General features: G+C 46.9%; 1 protein-coding gene across 10 annotated transcripts in view; it reads right to left on the bottom strand.

Moving 5' to 3' along the window:
- ANKRD26 (ankyrin repeat domain 26) overlaps positions 1 to 25,507 on the bottom strand; it is a 1,096,841-nt gene that overhangs the window by 669,122 nt on the left and 402,212 nt on the right. For all 10 annotated transcript variants that reach the window (XM_078674324.1, XM_078674330.1, XM_078674326.1 and 7 more), the window contains one exon: positions 6,917 to 6,993. In XM_078674324.1, coding sequence (XP_078530450.1) covers positions 6,917 to 6,993 — 77 coding nt within the window. The remainder of the gene's footprint in view (positions 1 to 6,916; positions 6,994 to 25,507) is intronic.

The following is a 25,507-nucleotide window of genomic DNA, read 5'->3' as shown; positions in this document are numbered from 1 at the left end:
CATTAACACCTGCACTACTCTCCCTTTGACAGAAGGAAGGAATGCCTTCAATGCAAGACGGATCACCCGAAGCTACAGAAGGATGATGAAGAGCTCGGACTCGCCGGAGACCAGAGGCCTCTGATCTCTGCCTCTCCCATGTGGCCGCCCCACTTCAGAAGTGATGCATCCGTCACCATTGTCAACTCTGGTTGAGGAAGAGAGAGGGATCTGCCGCTGATCCAATCTTGGTTTGTGAGCCACCACTGCAATTGTCATGCAGTGCCCTCCGAGATCCGGACGCAATTGGAAAAATTCCCCATATCCTGTGCCTGCTGGAACTTAAGGTCCCACTGAAAAGCCCGCATATGCCACCTGGCATAGTCCACCTGCAGGAGGCCGTGAGGCCCAGTAGCCTCAGGGTCATTCTGACCGAAACCCGGACTCGCTGCTCAGGAGGATAAGTGCAAAACTGTGCAGTGTCCAGAACCGCTCTGATGAAAAGGAGCTTCTAAGAGGGAATCAGGTTATCTTTGGCACGTTGATGGTTAACCCCAGAGAATGTAGGAGGTCAGCCATAGTCTGGAGGTGAGAGACCACAGCCTGGGGAGAGCCTGCCTTCAGCAGCCAGACATCGAGATAGGAGAAGACTGGAACCCCTGATCTGCACAGATGAGCTGTGACCACCGCCATCCCTTTCGTGAACACCGGGGGGGCGCTGGTAAGGCCAAAGGAGAGCACAGTTAACAAAGTACTTGTGGCCAAACATGAACCATAGGTAACAGGGATATGAAAATAAGCATCCTGTAAGTCCAACGCTACCATCCAGTCTCCAGGGTCGAGGGCAGACAGGACCTGAACCAGTGTCAACATCTTGAACTTTTCCTTCTGGAGGAAACAGTTGACATTCCTGAGACTAAGTTAGGACGCAGGCCCTTGTACTTCTTAGGCACCAGAAAGTAGTGGGAATATCAACCACTACCTACTTCTGGGGTAGGAACTCACTTGATGGCTCCCTTGGCCAAGAGAGCCGTAACTCCCTGTTGGAGAAGGGCCAGGTGATACTACAACATGTGATGGAATTTAAGTGGCCTTGATAGAGGGTTAGTCTTGAAGGGGAGGGAGTAGCCCCTTCGGACTATCTGCAAAACCCTCCTGTCCGACGTTATGTTAAGCCAGGGGGAGAGATGATGGCGAATCCTGCTGCCCACTGGCAAATGGTGGCCCTGAAAGGTTGGCTAGGAGGGATTGGAGGCTGCTATAGAGGGGGTGCTGGTGGACTGACCCACCCGCTGGCCCCCAAACCCTCGACGGGGTCTGGGGCCATCCCCCGCAGAGCAGAGGCTGGAAAGCTTGCGAAGGACTGTGGCTCGGGGTGGAACATGGCGGTGCACCTCTTTCGTAGCCACGAAAGAGGCGAAAAGCAGACTGCGCGGGCGAGAGGCGGAAGCGAGGCCCAAGGATCTATCCGTAGCCCTGGAGTCCTTTAAGCGCTCGAGCGCGTGGTCTACCTTGTCGTCAAACAGGCGACGGCCATCAAAGGGCATGTACAAGAGTGTAGCTTGGACATCACCAGAAAAGCCAGTGGACCTCAGCCAAGGGTAGCTTCGTAGGGCTACTGACGTTAAAATCGTCCTGCCCAGCAAGACGGCGGTGTCCAGCCCACTTCGGATGGCAAACTTCGGTGCAATTCTCCCTTCGGCCACTGCATGCGAGAGCACGGCCTGGACCTCCTCCAGGCACTATGGCAGCACCTGCGCGACCGTGTCCCACACAGAGTGGAAGTAACGGCCCAAGAGACATGCAGTGTTCACCGACCGCTGTCCTACGCTGGAGGAAGAAAAAGTCTTCTTCCCAAGGTGGTCCAGCTTCTTGGATTCCCTATCAGGTGATGCGGTAGGGAATGCGCCCTTGGAAGTCAAGGCTTGGACCACCAATCTCTCTGGGTGGGGTGTTGGGAGAGGAAAATGGGGTTGCTCTGGACGGGAGGTGGCGTCGGGCAATCATCCAATCCGCAGGAGCCCCTGTATTGGGCTTCGACCAAGTGCCCAAAAGGATGTCCGTGAGGGTCTCATGGAACGGCAGCAGGGTCTCCGAAGAGGCCGCTGCTGGTTAAAGCACATCGGTCAGGAGGTTAGTCCTGACCGCCACCGTAGGAAGCTCGAGGTTTAAGGCCTCAGCCACCCTACACAACACCACTACATATGATGCACCCTCTTCCATAGCCACAGTAGGGGGAGACATCATCCCAAGGTCTGGAGAGGTGTCCAGAAATCCGGCCTCACCCAACTCTTCTCTCCAGTCTGGTTCCTCCAACTGGTCTGTGAAAGGGTCCACAGGCCCCTCCCAGTCCTCCTCACCCTCCTCTGGTAGCCACTCAGGGCGATAGGAAACACAAGGGGAGAACAGGGGTACAAAAGTACCAGTTGGCACCGGTTCTGGCTTTGGGCAACGTCGGTCCGGCTCCAAGTCCACATTGAGGGGGAGGCTGGGGTCGACGCCGGCTGGGGACACAATCGGCGTCAGAGCGGGCGGCGGTGTCGCCACTGGATTCGGCGCCAGAGGAGGTGATACGAGGTCGACAGGCGCTGTCGAGATCCAGGCCTGGAACCCTGGGGGTCCTGTGGCACTGGATCCGAAGCCGCCGGCATCTAAGGCCTAGAACCCCCAGACGAGTATGTGGGGCCCGAAGGCACGCCGGCAGAGTCGGGCTGCCCAAAGATTGAGTGGATGTCTACAAAGTTGGGCAGGTCTCCCTGACTCCTGGAAAGGGAGGGAGGCTTGGGCTGACCCAACAGGCTCCGTGGGCGGAGCCGGACGACTACCGTCCGCTACCCGCGGAGCGTCGGCCGACGGACGGGGGAGAACGCGAAGATGCTTCTTCGCCTTCTTTTTGTGCTTCGACTTACCCGAGGATGAAGACAATGATGAGGAATGGTGGTGGATGGTGGAACCACGATCGGTCCCGCAACCTCTCTCTCGACTGGGACCGCCAGCGGCACTGAGCAGACTGCTGGGCCTCGAGAAGCTATCAGGACCGCTCCCGCAAAGACTTTGGGTTCATGGCTTGGCAGTCGGAGCACGACTTCGGGTTGTGGTCGCGCTCCAAACACCAAAGGCACACGAGGTGCAGGTCTGTAACTGACATCAATTTGCGGCAAGAGTCACAAGCCTTGAAGCTGGTTAGAGCACGAGACATCCCTGCGTGCACCAGGAGTTGGACGACTCAAAAAGATGTCGACAAAAAGAGTCAAAAATGTACTCAAAGTAACGCTCTCTCCAGACCTGCACTGGCTGGCGGGGAAAAAGAAAGAACTGGCGTCAGCATGCAGGGGCGATGTCTAAATAGATACCGCTGCGTCTTCCGGCGACCACAACGCCAACGACGAACGGGGAGTCGACCAACGCAACCTACCGACGAGCAGGGGTACTGCTGAAGAAAAATTCTCTGGATCCAGACGGACGCCTGGGGGTAATTCTAAGGTGAGGAATCTGTAACTAATTGTCTCTTTCAGATACATACATTACACTATATGCACAATTGCAAAGTCACAATGTAATTGCTACATTATTTTGTAGGTATCAGTACTGTACCGTTCTTTGAAGTCATTCATAGATCTGAAATCCCATGGCAAAATTGTTCTCACATCAAAATGCCTTAGTCCACTCATGTACGCTGTCCCAATAATTTGTTTCAGTCCTGCGTTTTCTTGCCTCTAATTATGGTAATCAGTTATGTCCAAACAGTCTTCCACTGAACACTGCGCATCCAAACAAAACTAATTTAAAAAATGGAATCTACTCTATCATACAGAGTCAATTTGAAGATGTCTATGGTTAATACCTAAATAAAACTTTGAAGATAAACAAGTTGCACTTTCTGAAGCCAAATATTGGGGGGAAATAATAGGGAACATTCTTGAAAACGGTGTCATCAGCCATAGTTTATGATGAATCTTACGTTTTTTACTTTTTTGTATAGGTAAAAGTTGAACGTTGAGGGATTTTGGTGAAACTGATTCGTCGTGGAAATGCCTAAAGTGTACTCTGCAAATAAGACAATTAAAATCCCTGAACTGGGCTGTAACATTGGGCCACAAGGAATCAGCCAGAGCGCTGTCACCCTTTGCCTCTCCATGGAGATTTCTTCTCCATTCTATGTACAGATATCAGCGTAATCACAGTTATATACAGCAATTTTCTAGCCCAAAACCACAGGTTCCATCACGCAAGAGAATGATATACGTACTGTCATGCTTCCCAGGGTGTTTTTATGCACCTCAGTGGGATCTCAGAAGAAAGATGGACAGAAGAAGGAAGAGGCCTATTCCACTTAAGCATGGTCAGTAACCCAAACCACTACAAACTATTTTAAAGGAGGTGATAGCTCATTTGGCTTGAAGGGAGTGATATAAGTAAAAAGAAACAAACACAATAAATTAAGTTAGTTAGCTAAACAGATTAATGTTAACATGCATGGAGATTTTAGAGTACAATAGGACTCAAAAATGAGCTCTGGATCCAAGTAGCTTCTTTGTTGGGTTTAGATTTGTTTTGTGTTCCCCTTATTTATTTTAGAAAGCTAAGAAGCAAAAGGCAAGCAAGTGCAGCATGCAAGTCTACAATCTAGAATAATATTCAACATATCATATACATATCTGACCACAAATAGCTTGACCCTGATCAATCATTCAATAGGAGACATACAGTGAGTGTTCCAAGGAGACCACGTCAGTAAGAAGGCACTGGACTTATGCACACCCAGCACAAAAGTCAGTTTTCCCAGCTAAGATTTCACCTGGAAAAAGAATACACTCAACTGGCCAATTCAGATTTAGAGAACTTAAATTAGTTACTTTAAGGTAGTGGTCTACAGTTTCAAATGCTTATCGGATGTGAAAGAGAATGGGTGTGGGTATATCCCTATATTTGCAGACTGTAGGATGCATATCCATATCCTCTAAGCTTCATGTCATAGACATTAAACGGTTAGAGAATTTCGATTTGGGGCAGAATTTACACCCATGACAGAAACCATTGGGGGCTGTGGTGTCTGTAAAGGAATTCTTTTTACCAGGGTTTTTCTTAATTGTTGGGTGAGATAGCAATAAAACAGATTTGTGTGGCAAAGGTTGATACAAGAGCATTTGCACTGAAGGTGGGAATGGCCTGCATTCACAGGTATTTGCCGCCGCAGTGAGAAGGGTGATGTACTAGCTAGAAAAGATAGCGTGGGGCCACTGACCGCCTTCAAGGAAGGCCAAGGCACAGACTAAATTGTGAAACATTAAAAATGTTTGATCCCATAGAAATGATAACAAAAGGGCAACAGTCCAAAAAGATGCCATGCTTTAAAAAACAAAAAATATCTACTCTTCGAGATAGAGAGAGAACAGGTAGAGCCAAACAATAGTATAGCACGAGCTCCGATTCCAAGGAGGAGACTAATGAATCTGCAGTGTAACACACCAGCTGAACTGTCTTTAGGTAACTGGCGGCCTACCAACCTGATGCAGGTGAATAACCAATATGACAGCCTCTCATGTGGTACAGTTATACCTGTAAAGGCAATCAAATTCAATCCTGAGATTGAGGTCAGGAGGAGAAAAAATTATTCCTACAAGAACTGATTCAGTTTAAAGAGAAAATCAGGCAATGGGTCTGGTACCAAAGGCGTGAAGGGCAAAGGAATGTAAGGCACATTTCCAACCTGGAATTTATACATATTTACGACTTAAAGGACATACATACAGAAATAGATATGTTTATTTATACATGTGTGTTGGGAGAATTAGATAGTTGCCATGGTCCCGAAATATATTATTTAAGGTGGCATTTGACATCAACAGAGGATTAATACTTCCCGGATTATTATTTTACATCACTGTTTTTAATTAAATCTCAGAAAAGCAATTTTGATTCACCTGAATAAGAAAGTTCTCACTAGAGAAAACCTTTCCATCTTTCCTTTGAGAAAGAAACACAAGACATTAGCTTAGGTAAAGTACCACGTTGCTTCTTTTAGGCAGAAAATATCAGTTAATGCAATAAGAGTCCTTGTTCCTACTATATGTACATGTGACATAGAAGCTCATGAAGTTATTCATATCTGCTGCTAATACATTGTCGATTTCTCTCTTAGGGGTCCAATACAATCAATCGTGGATGAGAGCCAATCAGTTTAGCAGAAACATGCTGCTCGTGCCCAGGACAGGATTCCAAACACACCAAGATGGAACTCAGGCAAATGTCCCGATGGGGCTCAACTGTCTCCTTTTCTTCCACTCACATGAGAGGGAAAAAGCCCAGTGTCCACCCTTAATTACTCAGCAGAATGTAAAGAACTCAATTGTCAGTATTTTTTCAAAATAATTTTAATAAAAATAAGGATAGATGACTACTCCCTGGGTATGTTATATGAAATGTATTTTAGCAAACATTACTTCTTTGGGGCTCACAATTTAGAGAAATATACTACTAAACCTCTTAACAAAACACAAAAGCCATCTCATATATTTGGTAAATCAATTTAATATCCGCCAATGCTTGAAGCAGATACAGCATAATCTACTGTTCGTCTTTCCCTAATAATTAAATAACTACAAAAATAAAGCAGTATAATACATATTAAGGTCTGACATATTCATTAAGTATTCCTTTAATATTTTCTGGCTGGTGGCATTCCCTAAACTACCTTAAAAGTTATTTTCCGATGCTAGATATTTATTAGTTGTGTTTTTCCAAATGCTTTTCTTTTTATGTCGTGAAATGTGTCAAAAGAATTATTTTGAATAGATTACAGATGTAAAAAAGCAATGAAAATATAAAGACTAACATTTCACATGCAGATATTAAAACTGTCATTAAACTTACATGCTAGCTGAAAGTAAAGACATTGTTAACATTTATAAAAAATGAGCTGCTTATCTCAACTCACCTCTTGTTGGGAATCTTCATTGTCACCATTATTAACTGCGATCTTTGTATCCTCTAATGGTAACATGTTAAGAGTATCTGAGGATTAAAATACATGGATGTTACCCATATATACACTGTGTGCAAATTTAGCATATTCTACCAAATCAACAATAAGAGGTTATTAAATAAAGGGGCACAAAGAAACATTTTATGAATCATAATTTACACTTACATTTTGTTTCCTTGAAAAATACTCTTCTTTGGATTCTATACATTCATAAAAGGTATGCATAGAGATTCAACCATGAAACAGATTTAATGTCAAGGCGGGAAGGCTAAGCGAATGCATTACCTCCATAATTGCTCCAAGTCACAGCAGGAACTTCAAAGCATCGTAAAAACACAGAACACCCAGCCATCCCTTCTTTTGTTGTTGCTGCTCAAAAAAGCTGGTTATGTGGGTGGTCTGTCATCCTATTTGAGAGCTTGAGATCTTTATAAACACAATGCAGAAAGATTTTAATTCTTTAACCAGTGCTTAATTTGTGACAGTGGTTTCTGGTGCTTGGAGCCGGCACCTAATTGTCAGCACCGGCTCTAATGTCAGTCTACCACATGGTGGCACTGAATTGTTCATTTGAGATAAGCACAACAACCGTGTTTATTAAGTCAATATACATTGAAAATGAATAATACTAGCCTCTCATGCCCTCATTATAGCTTTGTTTGGCCTGAAATTGTCTGAATTGTCACACTTGTAGGACTGTGAAGGTTAGGTGTTATGCTAGTACTGCCATTGGCAGCGCTGGCAGGATATGGGTGGTGCAGGCTGCAGTGGCCTTCCAAGAAGGTCCTTGGCACTTACTATTTTACAAATTAAGCACTGTCAAAGGACATTTGGTCTATATGTACTTTGTAGGAGTTTTTATTTTGTTTTTCTGTCACTGATAGTTTGTATTTTCATATAATAGTTCAAGAAGAGTGGGGGGGCGTGGCCTAGCAGCCTAAGATGGTGGTCGTGCTTCCCTAGAGCTCCGTCCCGGCAGCCCGCCAAACAACACGCTTAACGCTGTGGGGACCCTCTCCCGACCCTCAGGACACGATGCCACTAAGCTCGGCGCCCCCGGAAACCCCCCAGCGCCACTGAACCGAGATGTGACACGGGGTTTCCGCAGAAGCGCGGCGGCCAAGCTGCGGTGGAAGCGAAAATGGCGGCGCCTCTGCGGCAAATGGACGGCGGAGCATAGCGGCGGCGGCACAGGGCCTCATCTGACGCGACTGAAAGCAGCTCCCAGAGGCAGGCGTGTGCTGAGTGGGGGCGGCTGGATCGGAGCCCCCCAGATGCCCGCAGACAGCAAGTGAGAGCCGGTGCTTCGACAGCGCTCCAGGCCCTACCGCGGTGGGTGACCCACGGAGGAGTCCCGACATCTACGCCACGGGGCCGGGATCGCAGTGGGAGCCCCCGCCGCCCCACTCGCCTGCCTGATTCGAGAGGGGCCCAAGTGCGGGTTAGGCCCCAAGCGTAAATCCAAGGGAGGTGGTATGGGGGCCTTGCTCTACCTGGCGCCCCCTACACTGAATTAGCGCCAAAATCCCACCGCGCGCTGCACACCAGCATCCACAAGCACAGGACCCGATAGGCCGACACAGCTCCAGCGGCACCACGGAACACCCCCCCCCCCCCCGCCATCGACGCTGGGACTTTTGAGCACGCGGGGGGACCACAGAGCTGACAGGCGCAGGAGTACAGTGCAGAAGACCCACCACGCAGCGCCCGCCATTACACAGGAACAGCGGAGCCCCCTGTACAGGCTGCTACTAAGGACTCAGCGATCCCAGCAGGCCCAGGATCCGGGGAGCGCGCGACGGAGGCATTGGTGCATGACAACCACACGGCCCACGGCCCTTGCGCGCCCAACCCACTGCCTCCACACTATCCTGACCCCGGGCCCCCTCACATGCGGCACTGGGACTCGAGGTGCGCGGAGGGAACCCCCGATGCGAGGAGTGGCCGTCACGCGGTGCCAACAGGCACGGACGGGAACCCCACACAAACAAAGCGGCCATAACGACCTTCAGAAGCGGGGGACGACACAGGCGAGGGTGACCCGTGTCCGGCCTGACACGCAGTTTTAGGCGCCAAAAAGACTGACTCTTGACCACTGTGGCACCCTGACCCCGCAACTGCAGGGCCTCGGGCAACTACCCGCAGCAAGTCTCCCCTCACAGGCCATCCTCTTACAGCGACCCCGAGGCGCGAGTGGGGGACTTAGATCGAGACTATCGCCTATGACATGGGACGCAAACGCATCACGTACTCCACGCAGGTGCGGAATCGCACGCAGGATTCCCCGAAACCCACAAATTCTGCTGCGGGGTAGTGTCCATCTCACGCATCATCCACATCAGACAAACTGGACAGAGTACTCGCCGCCATTGAACACTCCCGGGTAACGATGGAGACGAACTTTGGAGAATTGGCAGCGGACATCAATATCCTGAGAGATGACCATCGGAAATTGGCGGACAACGTTAAGAATGCCGAAACGACGCTTCAAGTAATAGAACCACAGGTACGGGCACACCAGGATGCGTTGAAGACCTTCAGCACAGAGTACAGCTCCTCGAAAATAAAACAGACGATTTGGAAGGACGCTCTCGGAGGAGTAATATCCGCATCTTGAATCTGCCAGAAGGTTCTGAAGGGTCTCACCCAGTCCAAAATATGGAAGCCTGGATCAAGTAATTTACCCCGACCAGAAGACCTGACTCCGTTCTTCTCCATAGAAAGGGCGCACCGAATGCCGGCTCGTAAACCAATACCAGGCTCACCACCTCGACCGTTTCTCCTGAAGCTACTCCACTTCCAAGACAGAGACACCATTATTAGGGCGGCTCGAGAGAGAGAGAGAGAGAGAGGTGCGCTTTACGTGGAAGATAAGCGCGTCATGCTGTTCCCGGACTATTCACGAGCTGTCCAGCAACAGAGAGCCACATTCCTGGAGGTCAAGCGAACCCTACAACAAAAACGGGTGCAATACGCTCTTCCTCTTTCCAGCTCGTTTAAAAACTATCCATAAAGGCTCTACACATTTTTTCACCGACCCAGCGGAAGCACATAACTGGATAGACCAGCAGATACCCGGGCCAGACACCAACGAAGATACGCAAAGCCACCGGCGGTCGAACCGCCCCAGACGGCAACAGAAAAAGGTTACCCTCACACAGTTCAACTCCCACTCGGAGTCACTCACGCATCGCTCCCCCAATCTAGAACATATTGAAGCAGAGCGCAGAAAAGCCCTGCAGGCAGCAGCGGCGTGCAGGGTAGTCGAGACCAACTCTGATATGGACGACGCTCCCCACATCTTCACGTCGGATGACGAAGCCAGTGATACACATACATCTCACGACGGATCGGGCACACCGCCCCTAGTCACCCCACAAACAGCAGACACGCTAATAGAGATGATGACGCGAAGAAAGGATCATGCTCCACGGCAGCGCCGCGGCCGTTGTGCGCCCCCTGGACTACCAGAATACACACAGCAAAAATGGTCGGCAAGGCTAAACAACAGCCAGGGCGACCCACCTGGGCCTGTCACAGCCTGAAATGAAGCACGAGTTACGCCAAGAGAGAATGTTTCCACAGCAACAGGAACTGGTCATTATGAAGCGGGCGGCCGGACATCCAGAGACGTCCACAGCCGCGCAACCACCCTCCTTCATAGAACGATTTAAAGATAGTACATGAAGTACGGTTTGGACATCCCATTTCCGACGCTATGTCCCTCCAGTTGGGAAGTTTCCCGGACATCCAAGTTTTGTTTCCCCGGTTTGAAAGCTCCCCCTCCACCCTCTGCGGATCAATCTAGTGGGACGATATGTACCCAATGGACTGTGGGTGAAAGTGGGAATGGGGTGCAGAAGGAATTGAAGGGATGACGTACAAGGGCGGCAGGCCTGAGCTCTAGACATACCATGGCATCCCCAACACAGATATAAAGAGCATTACCATAAATGTCAGAGGTATGCACACGGCTAGCAAGCTTTATGCTGTCTACGCCTACAACAAAAGACAACAGGCGCAAATAGCGCTTTTACAGGAGACTCACTTGTCCGCACAGGAAGTAGCCCGGCTACATAGGAAATGGTGGGGTATAGTGTGTGCTACTACCTACTCGGCATATACCAGGGGCGCTTGCATCTGGATCAGGCCAGGAGTCGCGTTTAAAGAACACACACGAGTCGCAGACAAAGAAGGTCGATACGCTCTCTTAGAGGGCTTGCTAGAAGGCCAGGCGCTCCTGCTGGGGAGTGTGTGCGCCCCAAACGTAGAGCAACATTACTACTGGACACGCCTCACAGGTGTCCTTACCCAATACACCTCAGTCCATGGATCTTGGGTGGCGATTATAATTGCGTTCTGAACATCCGGCTAGATAGGTCCCACCCCCCTCCACTACACTCTCCAGCACAAACAGGCTACCCAATTTCAAACATGGGTCCAGCACTGGCACCTGATAGACCCGTGGCGGACCACAACCCACACGCTAAACTATACTCATTTCACTCCAAACCACACAACCCACTTGTCCGTCTCGATAGATTCCTCTGTACCACGACGGTATTCCCACATGTACAACACTTTGATTACCTCGGTAGAGTTCTTTCAGATCACGATGCCCACGTACTAACACTCAGATGGAGACCCCCACACCCTCCAGTGCCCACCTGGAAACTGCAGAGTGATTGTCTTTCCGATCAGGTTTTCAAACAGACACATGGATCTTATATCCAAGAACAGCAGGGTCTCGCCTAATAGAATGGGACGCATTTAAAGTAGCAGCCAGGGGTCACTGCATACAACAAATACTGGGGGTGCACAAAACGCTTGAAAGAACTCTACAAGCAGCTGAGCTGACATTAGCAACACTCACGAAACAAACAGACTCTACTGACGCTACTCCCGAGCAACTAGCGGAGGCTAAAACCACCTACGCAGAAGCACTACGAGACTTACGTAAATACAACTTTAGAGCCTATGCCGCCAATACACACAGGGAGGGCAATAGGGCAGGTACACTATTGACATGGCTAGCCAGACAGGAAGCGACCACAAACCCGGTAACGGAACTACTAGACCACACAGGCACCCCCAAACACTCAAATCGATATTCTACACATCTTCCGAGATCACTACTCTGAAATCTACTGAGCCCCAACGCTAACGAATCAACGGGAAATACGGCACTTCCTCCACCCCCTACACGTCCCCCACATCCCCAGAACTGCCAGGAAAGACCTGGATTCTAAGATCAAAGCCCCAGAGGTCACTCACACCATTAGACAGCTAGCACAACATCAAGCCCCCAGGATGGACGGTTTCCCCCTCGAATACTACAGCACCTTCTCGACGCATCTTGTTCCCAAGATAGTGACTGTACTCGATGAGGCAGTGGTCCGAGGAGAGCTCCCGGGGTCACTCCGAGAGTCCATCATTATACCTTTTCTCAAACCTCACAGGGACCCCGTCCTCCCTGCCTCCTACAGACCAATAACACTACTAAATACGGACTGTAAACTATTAGGAAAGATCTTAGCAAACAGATACACCCAAATCCTGGCGCCATTAGTACACCCGGACCAAAACGGTTTTGTCCCAGGGCGAAACACCTCACAAAACATACGTAGGTTATTCCATATCCAAGATAGAGTGAAAACACGCTTCCCAAACGCAGCCTACTTGATCCTTGATCTAGAAAAGGTTTTTGATACTTTACTCTGGCCTTATTTATTTGCGGTTCTGCGCAGAGTCCGGGTCGACCGGTTCTGTTGAAATACACCAAACTACTCTACAAGGGCCTCACGTCTCGTGTGCGGATAGGCAAATACATATCAGCCCCATTTCAGATAGAGAGAGGGACAAGACAAGGGTGTCCCCTGTCCCCCCTCCTGTTCGCTCTAGCAGTTGAACCACTTGCAATTAAACTACGCCAGGAGGGACAGGCATGGGGAATACCTGTAGCAGACATAACGCACTGCGTGTCACTTTACGCTGATGATCTCCTGATCTATGTCAGGGATAGTACAAGTGATCTCTCCACGGTCTGGTCGACGCTACAGGACTTTGCGGCAGCCTCGGGGCTTAGAGTTAACTGGACCAAATCCACGATATTCCCTTTGAGCCCACATCTAGCTCCGCACGACCTACAGGCGGGCCTCCACACGCTTACTTGAAATACAGCAGCGCCTAGGTACCTCGGGGTACAATTATTCCACACCCCCACCGATTTATACGATGGGAATCACCGCAAGGTCTTGGCAGGACTAAGAGCGTCAGTACAATTCTGGAAAACGCTACCACTAGCCCCCATAGGCCGCATCGCACTTGCTAAGATGATAATGGTCCAGCGGCTCCTGTACCATTTCGCCAACCTCCCGGAGATACTACCACGCTCCTTTTTTAAAGAACTAAACACACTCCTCACAACCCTGATCTGGGGTGGGGGGAGGCACAGGGCAGCCCTGACCACGCTTTACCAGGCCACGACTCAGGGAGGACTCTGAGCCCCATCCTTTGAATCATACTTTTTGGCGGCGCAATTCCAATGGTTGCCGTACTGGACACCGGAGCGACATACCGGGGAAACACTCACAGAACACGGGCGGATCCCCCTTCCTGCTATATGCTGGCTATTACTCCCAGGCACAAAGCCCCTGCGCACATACCCCTTGCAGGTGACAGTGGCACGCACATGCATGCTAAGGACCCACCAACTGTCCAAAGGGAAGCCCCTGTACTCACCACGACTTGCTTTGGTAGGCTTCCCCCGTAACGATCACTACTAAACCACTATACCACCCGCACCCTGCAGGTTTGGACGGACCACTATCACGGAAATGGCGTCCCTCTTTGAAGACGGACAGTTAATGACATACGCCCAATTGACCGCTGTCTACGACCTTCCTCCAGGGCAATTCTTACTCCACCGACAGCTCATGGACTGTTGCCGCCCGTTCTGGAACGCACAGGAGGGGGAACCCCCAACATACCCGGTAATACACACCATCATACATATGGGAGTGGGTAGGCACCTGGTCACATGGTTGTATAGGGCAATCCGAGAGCTCCTTCTTCGACCCCTGGACACATTGCGACAGACATGGGAGGACGAAGTCGGCCGGGTATTTAATGACAAGGAATGGGAGAAAGCCCTGGAATATCCCCAAAAAGTATCTAGAAACGCCCGTTTTCGAAACATTCAAATCAATATACTCCATAGGGCGTACCTCTCCCCGTAGCGCCTCCACCGGTTTTATCCAGACACACACTTCGCCTGCCCTCGATGTCAGGCCCCCGAAGCCGACTTCAAACACATGTTTTGGGATTGCCCCATCATTAAACGATATTGGGACCAAATACACCATACACTTCAGGAGGTCACTAATAACTCAACCCTGTCCTCCTGGGAAGCCAGTGCCCTAGGGTTGTTCCGCAAACGGAAAACCGAGAAAGTGCCATGCCGATTCACCTCATTGGCCATTCTCCTAGCCAAGCAGGGGATAGCCATGCACTTGCGAGCCCCGGATGGACTCCCAGAGGCAGCATGGATAGGAGCAGTGAAGAAATGGGGAGCGGCGGAAGAGGAGACGCTGCAGGATGAGGAGGTGAAAGGCATGCGAAAAAACCCTATCTCCCTTGAATGGGCGCCACTGATGCACCTATTTACCCATGTAACAACGCAGCCACCATCCCCACCCACCTCTCAAGCACAACCCCCATTAGGTTCCCCACAGAGGCAGATAGGAGATAACCCACAAGCCCGTATTGATCCCTAGGTCAGAAGACCGCATGACGCCAGCCTCGCCTCCCCCACCTGGCACCTAGCTATTGCCTTCAGCAACTACCACCCATGATGCACCAACCACAGTCCACGCCACTTACCCAACTTCGACTTCTTTCCTTTATTTTCCCCCACTTGAATATCCGCAGCACCATCCCCCAGTTCATTCACCCCAAAGTTCACAGTTCTTCTCGATATCGGTAGCTCCGATTCCGATGCATAGTTTTCTGAGAGCACAAACACCAAAGACCTGGTGAGAGATTTTACAAGAATATTTAGAGGTAACACACAGAGTCCCTGACCGCCCCAGACGACGTCGACCAAATGACCCGTACCCTCAACAACGGTGTATCAAAGGGTGGGCTTGAGATCTATCCACAACGGGTAACGGTTGCAGATCTTCAAGAGGACTAAGAGTAGGAGGACAATTCCATCTGTCCAATAGATATTCTATTAATGTTAGCTGTCTACCCCCTTGCCATGCATTATTGAACCCTTATGTTATATAAAAAATGTATGCGCTCACAAAGATACTTGATGTAATGTAATATGAAATCTCAATAAAAACTTTCAAACAAAAAAAATAGTTCAAGAAGAGTATCATACTGTTATTACCTTTTGAGCAGCAGTGCTGCACTCGGTCTGTTCTTTTTAAAGTTGAGCAATGTCCTGAAGAGTTGTGCTAGTGTAAACTCTAGAAGAACTTCAATGTTTCTAGTGGGGACCGGTGCTCACAAGTTCCATGACTAGGTATGTGTGAACGTATACATTTTAAGCACGTATTGCAGCCATCTTTAAGGTTTGGGCAGTTCAACTTATGAAGTCAGGGTGCCGTTTCAGGTTCTCAGTCTAGTTGAACCTTTGATAGGAGGTTCAAATATTGATTATATTGACATCATTCAAGGACTAGCGTGTGTGAGGCATGTGCCAATTTTAAAAGACTTACCATTCAGGCAATTTTAGAACTCCTAACACGATTATTGAACTATTGGTAATTGAAGATGTGGCAGATCAGGCCAGAATAAAGGTAACAAAACTGAGGGCAGAATCAATAAGGCTGCATAATGAATTACTTTTTATAGTGGTAAAAGAATGGAGAGAAAAATAAAGTTAATACTAGGTTATTGGGGCACATTCAGTTGAAAGTGAATATGCATCACAGCCTTTTAGGAGGGGTGGAGGTTTGCAGGATATCATAAGATTTGAAGCTTGGTCTAGTGATTCAATGTTAGACATTTAATTTTTTTATTTTAAGCCTGTGGAGAGTACTGTGGAGTACGTGGGCGTAAGACTTCAAACACACATGAAGTCAGCCTCTAGCCTTGAAATAAAATGTAGATTTCCCATAGCCTAGTGAAAAGAAAACATTGATTTTATTAAAGAAACAGATGCTACATTAATCAGTCCTAGCTTTTCACTACCCGTAAAGAATTATCTTTTTTGTTTCAGTACAAAAGTAAAAGATCTGTAGCCAGAAGAGCAAGAAGATGCTCTGGAGGGTTTGCTTTTCATCTGGAAGCAGACTGAGAGTCGATGATGAATGCCATTATTTTGGTTCGTTCACATCTTTAACAAGAAGGAAGATGGCTGTGCATTCTATGTTTTTATAATGCTTTTGAATATTTGGTGTTCTAAATTCTTTTGATGTTGCTCCTGTGAGTAGGCACAATAGAGGAGGTAATGCATAGCTTACCTTCTGTCTTTAATACGACCCAGATTTTCTGCAGCACCAGCTGTGGAAAATCTACAGTGTCTGGGTTAAAATGCATATACTCTACATGGATACAGTTTTCCTTAAGGTGGAATCTTTTGATGCACTCTCTGAACATTGGAGTTTTAAAGGGTGTTCCAGAGTCAATGTGCATACGTCATCATTTTTAGCTTTATTGATAAGTGGGGAAAAAGCTGAAAAAAGGCTTCAGGAACCTTTTTTACTACGGAACACGTTACAACTTAGTGTGTGTTTTCTATTTTCCCAAATACAGATTACCCCACAGACTATTGCATACTGCAACCACTAGTAGTATATTTCCATATGCAGTATGCCATAGTGGCAGGTTTTCGTGTGTTGAACCTATGAATCAGAATTTTAGAATGCTAACTCTAATTCCAACTTCTTGTGGTCATAAGGGAAACATAAGAAATCAAATGTTTTATTAATTAGTTCATTTCAGAATGAAAACTATAGCAACATCATTATGACAAAGAAGGGAAATCAAAATAACTTATTTTTATTGGCAATAGGCACATTTATGGTGCAACAGCTCTATTATTTTAGCACAATCTTTCCAAGATATGCAAGAGCATCTCATTAGCTTGGCAACAATAAGCTGATATCCATAAAGGAAGAATGCTAACTTACCAGAAAAAGAACCTTAGCAACTCTCTGGGGCATTGTTTCTTTACCCCGTTACCACTAATTTTCTGAGCTTCCATTAGCAATAGTGAAAAGGCTACTTTCCTTTAACATCTGTTCGCCATTAAATTGACAAATGCGGAGGATGTGGGCAGCACTGTGGCTCCCACCCAAAAATAGTGAGTGATTATGTAGAGCTGCAAAGCTAGTAAAATAAAATTACAGAGCCCAACATGGGGATACAAACTGCTAATAGGTAAATCTATGTTCTTGCATCCAGGGGGGAGGCAGACCTTTTTTGAATTTACAGCGCCACAAGCTTAAAACTGATTGCTGCAGATAAGTAATATTTTCAGTTAGCAGCATGGGCTCCAGTACATTACAGACTGACCACAGACTGAAAAGCAGAGTACAACTCTTTAAGGTGATGACATGTAAATGTAAGAGGATACTGCTTAGAACAAAAATCTTTGATCATAATGTGGTCCACCAAAGCTTATTGGCGAGCGTGAACGGCCACACAATAGATTTTTAGTAAAAAATGTCAAGTAAAGACAAAGTAGCTCTATAGATGTATTATAATGTGATTTTGCCTACAAAAGCCATTGTCGCTCCTTGATTAGGAGTACCATGTACTCCATGTTTAACATGCATTGACATTCACCATTACGTAGCTGAGCGCACACAATTATAAACCATGCTAGACCTATTTTTGACAAAGGATCCCCAAAACCGTTCAATTACCCTAATAGCCAATATGTGAATTACATAAAACATCTACTGCTTCTCACATATACACATATAAAGTGACAAAGACCTTTGGGCCTGGGAAAGAGGGTCGATGGGCCTGGGAAAGAGGTCAGCAATTCAATAGATTGACTGAAATAGAAAGGGGAGACCATATTTGGCAGCAAATGAGGATGTATGGCCATTACTATTACAGGCCTGATTTAGAGGGTGAAGGGTGAAGTAAAGGCTGTCAGGGTAGTGGTTGACCTTGAGTTTACAGATGGCCTATTTTTACTGTCTCTCACCACAATACATTCCTGCCGGTATCTGACAGTAAGAATAAAAAAAGAAAAACCATCCGAATGCCCACTCTGAAAAGGGTGGATGGTCCAATTGCTCACTTCAGATGGCCTATGATCCCTCAGGCTGTCAGAGAAAGGTCTATACCAAGACAGTACATTTTATCCCAGTAGTCTGCCCAACTCAAAATAGGATCGGTAGGCCAAGAGTTTGGGGGAGAGTGAACTCCATCATAATTGCAACGATTTACCATTTGCCAAACTCTAAATCAGGTCCTATCATCTTTTGCACTTGTATGAAATTGTATGTAGTTTGCTAACTCTACATACAAAAGCGATGGAGTAATACTACCTTCCAAGAGAGGAAATGAAAAACAAGATTAGAGTGCTCTAAAGGCATTCCATCAATCTGATGAGGACTACTTTGGAGGTTCCATGTAGGAGCTAGCTGAAGCTGCTCTGGGAGACATTAGCCTTTGTAACCCTTAAATAAAAGCCTTTGTGATGGGAATATGAAGAACAGAATGATGCTCTCTATTTTGAAGGTATCCAGTTCACTGCACACATACCAAGGAGTAAGCTAAACCAGATTTCTACAAGAGTAACAATAGCAGATAATATCTTGGACAGGTACATTTACCTGCATAACATGCTCTATAAGTAGGATTTCTCACTTCCTTCAGAGTTTGCTTACTTTCTGGTGACCAATCGCTAGGGTGAAGGACTTGCGATTAGGATTAACTAGTTAGCCATGACGCTGACTGGGCAAGTTAAGGCACAATGGCGGGGAATGGTGTTACTGTATGAACATCGCAAAGAGAGGTAAGTACCCTGGTTGATGTGCCAATGCGAGGAGCTGAGAATGAACATCAGTTGTGCTTAGTGCATTTTGTGCAATATGTATGGGATCCCTGGGAGCAGGGCTAATGTGCATGAAGATGACCTTGACATGTATCCACAGTGCATGATTTAGAGACTGGGAATACGAATGCCTTGATGTAAACCTTTACCATCTTTCATTTGCTCAAGAGCAAAATACACCTACCAATAGGGTTGCTCAACAGTGAAAGTAATGGTTGAGAAGGAAATTGAAAAGTACACTTCCAGCACGTTTATATGAAGCGTGTGTAACCAATGTCAGATTTGTGAGCCACTGTGTACAGTTGCAGGTAATCCATGCTTCCCTGTTCTGAACGTAGTACACAGCGGTCACAAGACCATCTTGTTGTGAAGTTTTAAGTACTCTGTGATCCAATTAGGCCAACTTTAATTCCAAGACACTGATGTGATGAAGATGCTTTTGAAGGGACAACAGTCCCTGAATTGTAAATCTGCGCATGTGGGCCCTCCAACACAGTGAGGGATGCATCTGTGGTGAAGATCATGTGTTTGCCGTTTGAAAAACATTCTGCCATGTAAAAGGTGTGACCTGTTCCACCACTGCAACTGGTAATGCTCCTAGTCTCCAATTTATTATGATCTTTATTTAGCTAAATACTCTTACAACAGATGCATGCAGTATAATTAAGAATTGGTGCTAATGCAGTGTATGATATTATAATTCCCAACACTAGAACTAAAATTACTTAGAGGTGACAGTGCTTGCCTTGCGCTGATTGTTTTTTCTGGCCTTGTTTTTAAAAACAAGCCTTGTGGGACGCCTGTACTGCCGCTGGCTGTAGGGTCAGGGACAGGGGGGCTCGACGCATTTTAAATTTGAAAATACTTTAACAGTTGGAAATAAAAATATAATACCTGTTAGCAGAAGCATACCCGCATTTTAACAATCGCCACTTCATCCCGCTGTTTTGCGAGAGGTAGGGAACTGTTTTCTCTCCTAGTGCCACTGTAGGAAGCCCCATCTTGGTTAGCGCTCTAGTGCTCGGACGACTGCATCTGCCGGCCTATTTCAGGAGGGGGCAATGCAAGCGCGCAGCGCACGCCAGTGGCGCGCCAGAGGCAAGCCTGTCTGCGCCCGTCCGCGCCTCGTCCGTATCTAGCGCCAGCCATGCTGTTCGTGTCAGCCTCGGCCGGCTTACCTGATCCAAGGATGAACTGGTTAGTATTGGTGAGAGGACTGTGGAGGGGGGAATTCAAGTAGTTCAGTCACGGGGATGTGGTGCACTACAGTGTGGATTGTTAAATTGCAGGTCCCTGATTAAACATTTCCAGGAGGTGTCCAACATGTTAGAAGACATGGATTTGGATGTATTGTTTCTTATGGGGACGTGGTCTAACAATGACTCCCTGGTAGAGCTAGGTCGTGCTTGTCCAGTTGGCTATAAGCTGTTTCATAAGCGTAGGGCCTCTGGAAGAGGAGGGGGCGTCGGGGTCCTGTTTAAAGAAAGATGGAATTTTGCTCCTTTTCAGCTCGAAGAGGTTGCAGGGATTGAACTACTAGGCTCCTCATTACAAGGTAGAAGGGGAAGGCTCCTAACTGGAGTGGTCTTTTATAGACTGCCGGGCCAAGACACATAGTATCTAGAATTGGCCGATACCATTACTACCCTGTCTCTAACACATTCCAGAATGCTGCTCCTAGGAGATTTTAACCTGTGGGATAACGGGATCCTAGGAAATCATTTGAGAGATCTTAGGCAAACCTGTGAAAATCTCGGCTTAAGCCAGTTAGTATGCCATCCCACTCACCTAGGAGGGCATATTCGCAAATCAGGTGGACACGGAGGTGATCAGTGTACTGCCTCAAAGCTGGACTGATCATTCACTCATCCAGTTTAGAATAGCTCTGCCTGAAGCAGTGGACGACAATAGCTGCCCAGTGACTTATCGTAGGGGGTATAGCCTTGACGAGATCAGTTAAAAAAAATAGGCAAGGCCCCATATTCATGAATCAATTTCTTTGATCCCGATGACTCGGTGGATAAGAATTATCAATCCTTTTGTACACATATCATTAATACGTTGAATATATGTGGCCCTATTAAACAGATGAAGAATAAAAGGAAGTCATCTGCCCCATGGTACAATGAGGAGCTGAAACTTTTGCGCACTGCATGTAGACAGGCTGAAAGGAGATGGCGAAGGTGCTATTTTGAAGGAGATAAGAAAGTGCTAAAAGCAGCACAGACTCGATATAAAGAGGCCATCGCCAAGACCAAAGCACTTTTCTTTGCCGAAACCATTCTTCATGCATCTAACAGCACAAAAGCCCTTTTTAACATCATAAGGGATCTCTCAGGTCCTGCCTGCATGGGTAACAAAGCAGTCGCCTCACAGCAACTATGCGATAAGATCGCTGTCCACTTTGAAGAAAAGATAGCTAAAATTGTTGAAGGTTTTGATACGGGCACGGTCAGTGGTCGGGAGGAACTACCGCAGATAATGACTGAGGAACCCCGGGTAGAAGCAACTCTGGAGCACTTTCCACCTCCCACCTCTCACCAAGCTGTTTTACAGTTGTCCTCAAAGTGTTTCATCTGGGTCTCCTCTAGATCCCCTCCCTCACAGGATCTGGAAGGAATGTGGGCAAGAACTACTTCCTTGGATGCACCAAATCTGCTGTCAATCACTAGATGATGGGGTGGTACCAGAGGCCTGGAAGCAGGCAGTGGTAACCCCCCCTACTCAAGAAACCCTCTTTAGACTCCACTAATCCGGCAAACTTTAGGCCTATATCCCTTCTGCCATACCATGTAAAAATACTGGAAAAAGTGGTCAGCAAGTCACTATTAGGTTTCAACGAAGAGAATGATCTATTGGACAGGGACCAGTTTGGCTTCCGCCCGGGTCATGGGACGAAAACAGCCCTAGCCATCATATTGGACAATCTGCGAATGCGTGCCGACAATGGCAATTCATCGGTTCTAGTGTTACTAGACATGTCGGCCGCGTTCGACACTGTGAGCCATGAGGTGCTGCTGGGCAGGTTGGAGCGAAGTGGGGTGAAAGGCCGAGCCCTGAAGTGGTTGCAAGCATACTTGTCGGAGAGACAGCAGATGGTAACTATGACCCCGTTTACCTCCGCCAAGTCCTTGGTGCAATAAGCCCTATTCTCTTCAATATATATCTACGCCCGTTGATCCCCATCATAAAGTCATTTGGGGTTGACCTGGTAAACTATGCTGACGACACTCAACTGGTGTTTTCTTTGGAGGGAAAGCAGGCAGTGACCATGAAGATCTTTCAGGAATGCATGTGTTAAATTGCAAGCTGGCTTAAAGAAAATTCTTTACAGTTTAATTGAGGGAATACAGAGGTGGTGTACTGCTCCGGTGGCAAAAGGTTACAGCATTTGCCGCTAGAGTTTAAACTTACTCCAAGTGGCAACCCCCTAGTTCCAGTTAAGACCGTGCGTAATCTGGGCATTCTGGTCGATGATGACCTTCAAATGGCATCACAGGCCAATAAAACGGTCATTGTCTGCTCTGCCCTGTTGAAGTCACTGCAACAGATACTTCCATTGATGCCTGAGGAGACAAGACCCCTGGTAGTCAGGAGTATAATCCTATGCAGACTGGACTACTGCAATTCTCTGTATTTGGGAGCTCCCCAATATATTTTGCTGGGATTGCAGAGGGTCCAGTCCATGGTGGCAAAGCTGGCACTAAACAGGCAGGGCTTTGATAAATCTCCATTGGCTCCCCGTTAGGGAGAGGATCTGTTTTAAATCACTGTGTATAGTGTTTAGAGCAGTACACGGAACGGGTCTGATCACTATGCAGGAGAGATTTACATGGTATAAGCCAGCAAGACATCTCCGTTCGTCTAGTGCCTTCTTGGTAACTACGGCTTTGGAACGACCTTCCTCTGAGTATCAGACAGGTGACCTCCCTGTTATGTTTCAGAAAGAGCCTAAAAACCTGGCTCTTCCCTAAGGATTGAGAACAGTGTCCTCACTGATAATCTGGCTCATTGCCCGCTGTCACTATAGGTTAAGTTGCAGCGCCAGGATACCTCTGGGGTGACAGTTGCGCTATATAAGTTCTGCATACATACATACATCATCATCCCAGAGGATGTGACGCCTGGTAAACATTAAGCGATATAAGAAACATCATCACTTCTTCCTCTGTTGAGTAGGTGACTGAATGAAGTATGGCCGGTATAAATGTTAGGATCTGTTGAGTATACAAGTGGATATTTAACATTGATTGTGAAGCCCAACTAGTGCAGAGTGATGATGAGTCAACACCTTTTACAACCAATTATTTAAGTAAGGAAAGACTTGCATTTGGCTGGCAGGAAATCTGGTAACTACTCATAAGGATGTGAAGACCCCAAAAAGGTATAGCTTTGCGCCTGTATTGTATTCCATTTACCACAACCTTAGGAACTGCTAATGCAATGAATGTATTAGGATATAGAAGTGGGCATCATTGTTGTTGAGTGTAGCCATGTAGACTCCCTCCTGCAATATAGGAATGGCATCTTGAAGAATGGACATTCTAAAATGGATGGACGGGATGTACCAACTGAGTAGCTGTAAACCAAGGATAGGTTGCATAGTCTTGTCCATCTTGAATAGAAATATGAAATGAGAACACACCCATTGCCATTGCTGATGTACTGTCTGCATTGCTCGTTTGGCCAGTAAAGCTGTCAATCTCCCAACAATAACAGAACATATATTGTTGCCTGTGTGATGTTGCGGTGGTGATTTTGAGGAACTGCATGTAACTGTAGGCAATATCTGTACTTAATGGTGGTGAGGATTGACTACCATGAGGGTATGTGCTGCAATTGTGGGAGGTAATGCCGGAGTCTACCCCTGACAGTTGCTGCATGGTCAGTACAGAAAGTTACTACTTGGCACCAGAAGTTCTGCTTCAATTAGCACCTTTGGCCATGGAACGGTGATTTCCACCAAACGTTCCTCTGGTGTTATGTCTGGATTTAACTGTAGCTGATTATCAATTTGAAACGAATACTGTGGCTGGTATAACCAGAGCAAGTTGTCTGAGCGACATCGTGCCTGATCGGTATGTTTGTGAATAGAGGACCTATATTGTTGCTGCTGGAGGACGCTCACAGCCTTAGCTGTGCAAGTGCGCTTTTTTATTTTTTGAAGGTATCCAGTTCACTGCACATATACCGAGGAGTAAGCTAAACCATCGCTGGTATCGCTTTTTATTTTTTCTAGCATCCGAACAATACAAGACCCATGTTTTTAATTTTAAAAAAGCAAGTCAAGAAGATATTAATGGACGTCTGGTAGAAAACCTACAATAATGCAACCATGGTTCAGAGAAATTTATAAAGTGCCACATATACCCAAGGGTGTCTAGGTGCGGCCTTTGATAAATACTGAACTGAGTGGAACAGAAGAGCAAAATTATACTGTAAACAGCCGCGTTTATAGGCTCTTTCTAAATTTGGGGAGCTGGATTCTTTCTTCAACCTGGTAAGCAGAGAGTTCCATAGGCTAGCAGTTGTAGCCGAGAAACACTTTTCTCCCCATCTACCCATGTGTAACAGACCAGGATATTTCGGTTTACTTTTCTCGAGGCTGTATCTGCCACATCCAAGAGAACATGAAAAGCTGGCATTTTAAATAATCTTTCCCTATTACTCAATCTCCTGCACCCCGAGCAAAGTGGTTCAAGCAATTCTGCAACAGTTCCTCCATTTCTTCCTACTGTTACCTGTGGAAGCATGTGAAGAGAGTTAATGAGTCGGTAATATGAGACTGTGTTGCTGCCCTACCTGCAACCTTTAAGCGCAGCATTAATATTTTTATTTTTCTCAAGGCTGGATTGTCTCCTGTACACTGCATAAAAGGGCTAGTCCTAGTGATACGCACCACAAGAGAACACCAGCTAAAGAGAGAATCTTCAAGGGCAAATTTGAAATTCGTTTACACCGGAGGCATAATCACCCTTGCACTAACCAGGTCTTATAAGTTATTAGTACCGTTTTGAATGATCTTGAACATCTGTAAATGCTGGTTTGGTTTTTCTGTACACAAATGGTGTATTTAATGAGAAAATCGTCACCCTGTTCCTAAACTTGTACAGGAACATTATTTTGTTAAGCAGCCCTCAAGAGTACCGCATGTTATGGGGAAGGATTACTGGGCAGAGATGCCTTCATGAGATAGGTTTAATGTTTCCTCGTCTTGAGGATCAGCCCAATAGGTTTTCCATGCATCATCCTATTCTTCGCCTGTCTGTAGTTCTGGTGGGGGATGGGTCTAAAGCAAGGTCTTCTTCTTGCTCATCATTCACAGAGCACTTGACAACATCACCGAACCCACAGCAGTAGTAAACAAAAATAAAAAGATATCTGAGTTGGACTCTGTGTCCTGGTGAACTGCTGGTTTAGGAGGCTCTACTTTAAGTCATCTCAAAATTGAAAGCATTTCTTTGATAATATTCTATTCCAACTACAGCATTACGGAGCAGGAGTGTGTACAGTATGTG

This window comes from Lissotriton helveticus, chromosome 1_1, assembly GCF_964261635.1.
Source record: "Lissotriton helveticus chromosome 1_1, aLisHel1.1, whole genome shotgun sequence".
NCBI classification, from domain to species: Eukaryota; Metazoa; Chordata; class Amphibia; order Caudata; family Salamandridae; genus Lissotriton; species Lissotriton helveticus.
The sequence above is the reverse complement of the archived record's forward strand: the minus strand, read 5'-3'. Positions and strand labels throughout refer to the sequence as shown.